The 10,105-nt window shown below is 39.9% G+C and overlaps 2 protein-coding genes across 2 annotated transcripts; one reads left to right on the plus strand and one right to left on the minus strand.

Moving 5' to 3' along the window:
- The first annotated feature begins 4,689 nt into the window (after nucleotides 1-4,689).
- LOC136242422 (uncharacterized) lies at nucleotides 4,690-6,321 on the plus strand. Its single transcript, XM_066033842.1, has one exon. The coding sequence runs from the start codon at nucleotides 4,771-4,773 to the stop codon at nucleotides 6,148-6,150; it is 1,380 nt and encodes a 459-aa protein (XP_065889914.1). The 5' UTR covers nucleotides 4,690-4,770; the 3' UTR covers nucleotides 6,151-6,321.
- A 334-nt stretch (nucleotides 6,322-6,655) lies between these two features.
- On the minus strand, nucleotides 6,656-8,132 carry LOC136243032 (uncharacterized). The gene has a single exon (XM_066034553.1). The coding sequence runs from the start codon at nucleotides 8,124-8,126 to the stop codon at nucleotides 6,744-6,746; it is 1,383 nt and encodes a 460-aa protein (XP_065890625.1). The 5' UTR covers nucleotides 8,127-8,132; the 3' UTR covers nucleotides 6,656-6,743.
- Nucleotides 8,133-10,105: the final 1,973 nt, after the last annotated feature.

The following is a 10,105-nucleotide window of genomic DNA, read 5'->3' on the forward strand; positions in this document are numbered from 1 at the left end:
CGTGATTCTCGTTTCAGCTTGAAAAACTGCTGACTGCTCTATTAGAGTAATTCGATATTCAAAACAAACAGCGACTCTAGGTATACAATGGCGGATCCAGGATAGGGCATTTGGGGCAAATGCCCCCCTACCCCTCTCGGAAGAGCCAGCCATACTTGTGATTAAAATACTAAACTTTATGTCAGGCCAAGATCAATTTAGCTATACAACTCGTGAAAATATGTACAATTTCATTTGAAACCGAAGCAAACCAATGTCAAACTAGCTGTTAAATTGCTACCTAGCACCATAGAGGCGCGTGGAATATCTATGCTAACACTCTGTCCAGCACATTCGTGTGTACTAAGCGCCTCTAAAATTAATTATCGTGTTGCTGTTGTTTAAGACGTTTGGAACCTTTTAACAGCTTTTAAGACTTCACAACCATCTTCAATTTAAGGGCCAAAATGGCAACAATCATCAGTGAGACACTACTAAGAGGTAATGACTAGACATTGGGTGGCCTGCAGTTCGAATCCTGGGGTAGGAGGGATTTTTTTCCTTTCTTTGACCCTTTTCTGTTTCACCTTATTGTTAGCTAGGTCATATAAACTTGACAAATTCAGGTCCGAAAAAGTGGTTCCCCCGGTCCACTTTTTCTTGAAATATTTGGACACCTCTGAAATATTTTATCCCCCCTACAAAATTTATTGTTAACGCCATTTGCACACATTCAAAGGGGGGTCCAGATATTTTAGCTGAAATAATCGATCCCCTCCCCCCGTCTATATTATCTTTGCCCTTACTGTTGCATTCAGTTGACCACCCCAGTTTCTGGAAACTGAGTGACAAGTGTAAAGTGTCTAACTAGCATTTTCTCTTATGGGCTCATGCAGTGCCTCTGCTGACACTTTGCCCACTGCTGTCAGTTTTCAACATCGATCCTTGCAATGTGATGCAGAGTGCTTATATCTGCTTTACTACAGCAAATGTTTAAATGACGGGTCGTCCCCCGTCTCTTAAAGTCACACTTACTATCACAATAAGGTGCTGGATGTTAATTTTTAATATTATGCAGACCTACAAAACTTCTGAGCTAGCTATGCTGAAGCACCTTAAGGAGCAATTCCAATATCCATACTAACATGCTATCGCTCAGATATTATTTAACTCACTATTATGAAAATGTGATTTTAGAACTGACTTGCCCTAACTCTGGACTTTGTACATTGTATACAATCAGCCCTTCCCAGGAAACATGTATCCAAAGTAGAGTATCTACGATTGCTGCAGAGATTTAAAAGTAGCTATATTAAGTTACTATGAGACACAGGGGCGGATCCAGAGTCTGGAAAGATGGGGGGCACCTTGCTGAAAAAAAAAGTTGAAGAGCAAAAAATAAAAAATAAAAAATAAATAAATAAATTAAAAAAAAAAAAAAAAAGAAAAGAAAAGGTCACAACAATAATAGCTAGTTATCCTTTACCAAATATATTATATCACGTATGTTATGTAAAATAAAATCCTATTTATAGCTTCCTAAGTAAGCTGCACTGCCTCATGAACATTGTGACTGCTTTATTAGAGTAATTGACTGCTCTATTAGAGTATCTCGATCTTGTATGCAATTTCTTGAAGGGGGGGAGGCATTTGCCCCAAATGCCCCATCCTGGATCCTCCATTGAGACATGTACAATTGAAATCACAGTGCTTAGCTACTACCAGTAAGTCTCTGTGAACAATCTGTTGAATCAACAGCATCTTCCATGTTATTTGTCAGGAAGATGTTGAATGATGCTGCCTGTATATAACAGATTTTATCTTCTGAAAGAATTTTCTTAGCTCAATCATGCAATGAGTGGGTGGACTCAGCCAGCCATACTTATTATAATAACTGTATTTTACCAATGTAGCTAAATTTTGTTATTGTAACCACAAAATGCCCACACAGATCATTTATACGTATGTTACGGTCTTGTTTGGTCACAAAAATTTACCTGCCATTTAATTCTCTTTATTTTATTTATTTGTACACATTCACTGCAGCATCATTAATTTATCAACGATGGCATCATTATCAATGATGGTTTCATCTCTTATATGTGCTGTGGCCTGTGGGAGTGTGGAGAACAAATAATTTCTTTTGAAATGTTTTATTTACCCCTCCCTTCTATTGACTTTATTGACTGTAGGCCGGGAATTTCACTTGAACTATTTTATCCTCTTTTAAGGTAAGGTTGCATGTGCTGCAAGGGAGCAAATAGCTAGTTTATTTGAAATAGTATTACATAGAATGTGCTATAAAGATATAACAAAAGTGTTATTAGCAGTAATAATGCAAATATGAGTAATATGGGGTCAAGGGATTAATAATTAGTTGGTTGGTACTGGGTGTATTAGGGAAACCAAAAGGATATTATCTGACAAGAGTGGGCAAGCGATTTATAAAAAGCATATTCGATATTATTTACTCCCTGTTTGCTAATCAGTCCACCACTTCTTTACTACTAGCTACAAAGTACACATGACTAGCGGATTAAAACACTTGACAATCGTCTAAGCTCTCACAGTGTTTTCATTGACTATGTGAAAGCATTTGATTTTGTTCCCCATGAAAGACTGTTGTTGAAACTGGAAGCTTATGGAATGCATGAATCATTGTTACAGTGGTTCCGTTCATTCCTCACTACCTGTAGACAGAGAGTTGTCATCAATGATCATTATTCTGACTGGAGTTATGTATCTTCAGGTGTTACTCAAGGATGTCAATGACCTTCCCTCTGTAATGAAGATATTCACTGATGTTGTCATCCTACACAGAAAGGTAGCAACACACAAGAACTGTGTACATTACAAGAAGATTTAAACTGTATATCTGATTGGTGTAGGTTCTGACAAATGAGCTTGCGGAACCCATGAAAGTGTGAACTTTTGTACATCTGTAATAAACGATCACCTCCTAGATACAAGATCCGTTAAATTGGTGCAGTTCTGTTGGGAATTCATATTTCTTCAAATTTGTCTTGGTCTCTATACAATGTAGAAATGTTGCTTCTAAGGCAACACGAGTTTTAAACTTTCTTTGCTGACATTTGCTCAGCTGCTGAATGGAATGCAAACATAAAGCTTATTGTGCATTGGTACAACCTGTATTGGAGAATGCCTGTCAAGTATGGAATCCTCACACCCAACAAAGCATTAAACAATTAGAATCTGGTACTTTTGGTACTACTTTTGTGAAACTGCTGTTTCTCTCTCTTCAGGATGGTGATCTCCATCACACTATTGAACAGCCAGTTCCCCTCTGCTCTTGAACCATTTCTGATAGTTCGTGGTGCTAGATGGGTTTGTAGTGCTCGATTTAATTGTTTTTTTTTTTAAATTAATTTATTAAAGCTTTACAGCATGCACAAGTGCTGAAGGTCAGTAGGACACCTGCATGGTTCTACAGCCTGCTCAAAGACACTAGACACAAAGACATTAGTTACATAAGGTGTGTTTGAAAAGTTACAGGAAGCAGAAAAAATCCATGACTGGACCTAGGTAGCCTCGAACCTGCAGCCATCCGATTTACGCTCGAACGCTTACAAAGCTAGCTACCTGTCATTAGACACTGTCCAGCAGCCCTCATCTTAATGTTACTCTGACTTACATTGGCCTTCCTTCATATCTCATCACAAATTTTTTATCTGCATATATACGTATGTCTGGCATTTTGGATCATTGCTGAGATTTTGAAGAGTATTGATTTTTACTCTGTCTTCTGCCCCTATAAGATCACATTCACTTACTATCTGTTGTAAGCAGGTATCTCTTATTGTTATAGATATTCTCTTTTTGTAAATAGTATTTTCTTTTGGAATTGTATATACGTACCTTTATTCTTAATTTGCCTAACTGTAATGTATTTAAATATCAGCTGTATTTGCAACTATTTAGTTTTGTTTCTGTGTAATTATTTAGGTTTTTGTAGGAACTTAACTATGTTTTGTGCCGGCATGTATAGGTGTTGCTTCTATAGGCCTATAGCCTTTTGCATTCACCTTGTCATTGTTGTGACTAAATTATAAACTATAGTTGCTGGCAATAATAATAATACCTACCTCTTTTCCAAAAAGAAATTATTATGAAGCTATATACCAGCTGCAGGAGAATAAACTCACTTACTTAAAAACAAATATATTTGTTCCCCTGCTTCCCTGCAGCTGAGTCTCTACTTTGTGACAAACACTAGCTTACATGTATAGTTAGACACTTAATATGATATTATGCTTCTTGTCACTTTCCATATAGAGACTGGGGTGGTCAGCTGAATGTAACAGGTAAGGGCAAGGATATATAGATGGGGGATCGATTATTTCAGCTGAAATATATGGACCCTCCTTTGAATGCATGCAAACAGTGTTAATAAAATTTGTAGGAGGGGGGTAGAATATTTCAGAGGCCGGGGTCCATATATATTTGTCACTTTTTCGTATAGAGACTGGGGTGGTTAGCTGAATTCAACAGGTAAGGGCAAGGTTAATATAGACAACCTGAGGGGGGATCAATTATTTCAGCTGAAATATCTGGACCCCCTTTGAATACGTGCAAATGGTAAAATTTGTAGGGGGATAGAATATTTCAGAGGGGGTCCATATAATTATTTCAAACATTTTTGTTCCGGGAGGTCCAAATATTTCGATATAATTGGACCGGGGGGAACCAAAATAGGGGGGTCCAAATTTTTCGTGACATCCGGATTCCGATTCCGCTTTACTGGTACTCTCGATTAAACTAGAAACGGTAGCAATGCTCAGATTTCAATGCCTTGTGGTCGCCTTGTTGAGTTGTGGTGTCCTCTCAGCACCGCCCAAGCCTACTCCGGATGTGTTGGCATGGACGAAGCGAGAAGTTGGAGCGTTCTTTTCCTTCAACATGATAAGCGAGGAGGTCAATACATCGAATACACAGTCGTTCTGCATTCACGTGGGTGGTGATGCCAAAGTTCTCCCTCCCGTTAATGATTTCAACCCATCTCTGATAGACCTTGATAACTGGCTGGATGTGGCTGTGTCCTATGGAGCCAAATATGCTGTACTCACTGCCCAGCACTGTAGTGGCTTCTCAATGTGGCCCACCAATATACAACAAGCTACTGGATTTGATTACCAGTACAGTGTAAAGCACTCCTCACTGAAATTAGGTAGTTTTGATGTAGTGAAGAAATTTATTGAAAGCTGTAAGAAACACAACGTAGCACCTGGAATCTATTACAGTCTTAACCAGAACTTCTACCTCAATGTAGCAGGTGGTAAAGTAATGAACACTACATTATACCCTGGTCAACAGAATGTTACTCAAGATCTATATAATAAGATTGCTTTGGCTCAAATGAGAGAGTTGTGGTCTAACTATGGAGAACTGTCAGAGTTATGGTTTGACGGAGGATGTATCCCAGGATTGGAAGATGCTATTGGTGCCCTGGCTAGTGAGTTACAGCCACATGCAGTTTACTTTGGAGGATGTTCAAAGACTAACAATCTTCGATGGGTAGGAACTGAAAGTGGAGAACCAAACTATCCCATATGGAGCACTGCCATGGCATCAGGCCAAGCCTGTCATTATGGTACTGGTAACTCAAGTGGCAACACTTTCTGTCCAGCAGAAACAGACACAACTTTACAACTGTTTGACAAGTGGTTTTACCGCAGGGATTATGGCTACCGAAATGTCAGCGACCTGAAGACCATCTACCTAAAGTCAGTGGGTCAGAATACTAATTTGTTACTCAACACAGCAGCTAACTCTTCTGGACTTATTCCAGAAACAGCTCAAAACATTTATAAGCAATTTGGGGACTGGATACGATCATGTTTTGGTTCACCAGTTGCCAAGACATCAGGTAGTGGATATAATCTTACTCTCAATTTGCCCAAACCAACCATGATCACTAAGGTATCGGTAGGTGAAGACCAGACTGATGGAGAAATGGTGACTAAGTTTGCTATCACTGCACAAACCAGTGACAAGGGGAAACAACCAGTTGTTAGTGATGGCCAATCAATTGGTAACAAGTTTATAGCAGACATTCAACCACCGATGATGGTCTCCTCCGTGACTCTCACCATCCTTAGTGCACATGACACTCCAGTTATCAGTGACTTTAGTGTACATGAGTGTAAGAATTGATGTAGGTATAGTCAAGAGTTCATAATGCTATAGTGGTTAGGATTTAGCTGGTATTGTTTCTTGATATGTTAATTTATATAGCAAAGAACAGTTTAATTGCAAGGTACAAAGTAGTGTAGTACATTCGTTTGCCTGTTTAACAGAATTATTGTTGACAACTTGTGATGCATTGATAAGACCAAAAAATATAGCTGGTTTATTGAATCCACATAATTGCTGATCCAATCTGATGCTTTATACTTGAACAAAACTAGGCCTTCCAAATAAAGCTACACTGCGGTAGCTATCATCCTACATGAAAGCATAAAGTGGTTGTACGTACGTACTTCAAGTTCCTAGTACATGTATAGTGGGTATCATCAAGGTGAAGTTTTTGTTGTAACCAAGATAGGAGATTCAGTCTCTCAGCAATAAATTTACCGACAAATCTTATGCAATTATAGGGCGAGTTATCGTTTGTTGTGTCATTGCATATAGCTCTGAACATATTCAGGTTAACAGATGATATCACATGCAGTTCTTCATTTTGCAAAAGCTAGTATTTATAAAAAAATGTACATGGCATAGCTATAACTAATAAGAAATCACAAGCATCAATCCTTACACTCATGTACACTAAAGTCACTGATAACTGGAGTGTCATGTGCACTAAGGATGGTGAGAGTTATGGAGGAGACCATCATTGGTGGTTGAATGTCTGCTATAAACTTGTTACCAATTGACTGGCCATCACTAACAACTGGTTGTTTCCCCTTGCCACTGGTTTGTGCAGTGATAGTAAAACTAGTCACCATTTCTCCATCAGTCTGGTCTTCACCTACCGATATCTTAGTGATCATGGTTGGTTTGGGCAAATTGAGAGTAAGATTATATCCACTACCTGATGTCTTGGTAACTGGTGTACCGAAGCATGATTGTATCCAATCTCCAAATTGTTTATATATGTTTTGAGCCATTTCTGGAATAAGTCCAGAAGAGTTAGCTGCTGTGTTGAGTAGCAAGTTAGTATTCTGACCCACTGACTTGAGGTAGATGGTCTTAAGTGTATTAAGATCTCTGTAACCAATGCCCTTGAGGTAAAACCATGTATCAAATAGCTGCAAAGTTGTGTCTGTTTCTGCAGGACAGAACACAGTACCATCTTTGTCACCACTACCGTACTGGCAGGCTCGGCCTGATGCCGTAGCAGTGCTCCATATGGGATAGTTTGGTTCTCCACTTTCAGTTCCTACCCATCGGAGGTTGTTAGTCTTTGAACATCCTCCGAAGTACACAGCATTTGGTTGCAACTCACTAGCAAGATCACCAATAGCATCTTCCAGTCCCGGGATACATCCTCCGTCAAACCATAACTCTGACAGTTCTCCATAGTTAGACCACAACTCTCTCATTTGAGCTAGAATTATCTTGTTGTACAGGTCTTGAGTAACATTCTGTTGACCAGGGGATAGAGTAGTGTTCATCACTTTACCACTTGCTACATTGAGGTAGAAGTTTTCGTTAAGGCCATAATATATTCCTGGAGTTACATTGTGTCTCTTACAGCTATCAACAAATTCCTTCACTACATCAAAACTACCATTCTTCAGTGGTGAATTTTTTACACTGTATTGGTATTCAAATCCAGTAGCTTGTTGTACATTGGTAGGCCACATTGAAAAGCCACTACAGTGCTGGGCAGTGAGCACAGCATATTTGGCTCCATAAGATACAGCCACATCCAGCCAGTTATCAAGGTCTATCAGAGATGGATTGAAATCGCTTGGAGATGGGAGGGGCTTTGTTGCGTCACCGTGAAGACATAGGTTCTCGTTTCCATTCACCAATTGCTCAGTTATCATATTGAAGGAAAAGAACGCACCGATTTCACGTTTCGTCCATGCCAAAACACCCGGAGAAGGCTTTGGCGGCGCGGATTGCACGCCACAGCATAATTGCAACAAGCTTATGACTATTAATAGTTTTATAACTTCCATCTTTTAAAGATGAATCAATGACTCGTGGATATCCGGAACGGTGTGGAGTAATCATACCCGTTGCAGTTCAATAACCAGCAACACAATAGCATAGGCGACAATAGCAAAGCAAGCAAATAGCAGTAGGCAGGAATAAACTAAAGAGCAGCAGTCGCAAACAAGGAACAACACTGAACTGACAACAGCTATCAGCAGCAGCAGCAGCAGCAAGGAACAGCAATAGCTACTATTTATAACTATAGCAAACAGAAACAAAGAGCAATACTGCAGCAAACAAGGAGCAACAGCAAGAAAGAAAGCAGCATCATCATGTGTAGCAAGCAGCATCATCATGTGTAGCAAGCGGCATCATCACGTGTAGCAAGCGGCATCATCATGTGTAGCAAGCGGCATCATCATGTGTAGCAAGCAGCATCACCATGTGTAGCAGGCAGCATCGTCATGTGTAACAGGCAGTAGCAAGCAACAGTATTGCAGCAAGCAGCAGTGGTAGCAAGCAAGTAGCAGGCAGGAGCAGCAACAGTAGCAAGCAGCACACAGCAGCAGGAAGCAGCTGTACTCTGTGTGAACAATAAGAGTTCTGGAATAAGTCTATTGATTTCATCATAGATTTATAAACTCCGGATACCCGGGGTTTATAAATTCATGATTTCATAATACGACCCTTTAATACCGTAATCGAGCAATGGAATTCTTTTTTTTTTGTTTGTTTGTTTGTTTGTTTTTGAGTGTTATATAAAGGGAAAAAGCACAAAATACAGCTACAATACAAACTACTCCACAACTAAACTACAAACACAATTAATTACAACAGCAGTTTGGGAAAGGAAAATCAGAGTCCTCACACTGCAAAGCCCAGTACCGTAAAATCATACGGGCATTGTTCATCCATAAAGAAACTGAAAGTTGTTGTAACAAATGTTTACAGGCCTGTTTGGTTGACGCACCACTTCTGGCTGTGGTGCGTTCAGCGATGGTACGAAGGGTTTGAAGTGCAAATGGTGACCAAACACCAAAAGTTTCTACAACAAGTGGGACAAAGTCACACCCTGCCTCCTCTACAGCATCTTGATGTCTCTGGTCCTTGGCTAACTCACCAGCTGTAGCAGCTACCCCAGCACAAGAAGAAGAAAAAGAAATGTGAGAAGGCTGGGTAGTGCTACGGACAGACACATCAAAATAAGCTGGACGACCATGCTGAAAATCAGGGTGGTGCACATCACCTGGGCGAGAATTATCTTCATAAGAAACTCGTTGTTCCTTCAAAACTCCTGAGTGACTCTGGGACAAAGCATGACAAACAATGTCAACTAGAGCATCATGGCGACGAATTCTCATAGGACCATGGGAACATTCCAGAAGATGATCACCAAATTGGTCAATGGAAGCAAGACACACACATAATGGGGAAAGTGGAAATAGAGGAATTCCGAGCCACAAACAAAGGCCAACAACAAACTCAGGACCAGGAATAGCCAGAGCAAGGGAGACTTGAAGAATAGCTTTGAGCCATCCACTGCTAGTACCAGATGAGTGAGAGAGAGTAGTAAGTCAAGCACGGTTTCAGATGTTGAAAGAAGCAAATAGTTGGTCATACTGATTTTGATCTAACAGAGCCTGTAAGTCCTGCTGGGTAGCAGAGGGAATAAAGATATCAGATGTAAACCTTTCAAAGGTAGTAACAGCATGTTCTTCATTTGGAAACACTAGATCATGAAAGTCCTGGGATAGAAGATGAGAAGCCAAGAGACGAACACTATTACATGAACCCAAAAAGGCCACAGCAGCAGAAGAAAAGGATGAGCGCAAGCCCAGACCCCCCAAGCGAAATGGTAAAGTGGCTTGGCACCAAGAATCATTAGGAAGACTACATTGTATTATGCGACTTAAGCAATTAAGTTTTAAGATTAGAATCAAACGGAACGGAATTCAAGGGAATTCTTGAATTACCATAATAATTTAAAATACCGAATGCCACA

Source organism: Dysidea avara, chromosome 13 (genome assembly GCF_963678975.1).
Source record: "Dysidea avara chromosome 13, odDysAvar1.4, whole genome shotgun sequence".
NCBI classification, from domain to species: domain Eukaryota; kingdom Metazoa; phylum Porifera; class Demospongiae; order Dictyoceratida; family Dysideidae; genus Dysidea; species Dysidea avara.

What these genes read in the sequence shown, in the direction of transcription:
- LOC136243032 (XM_066034553.1), bottom strand. Translation starts at nt 8,126, where the DNA reads ATGGAAGTTATAAAACTATTAATAGTCATAAGCTTGTTGCAATTATGC.
- LOC136242422 (XM_066033842.1), top strand. Translation starts at nt 4,771, where the DNA reads ATGCTCAGATTTCAATGCCTTGTGGTCGCCTTGTTGAGTTGTGGTGTC.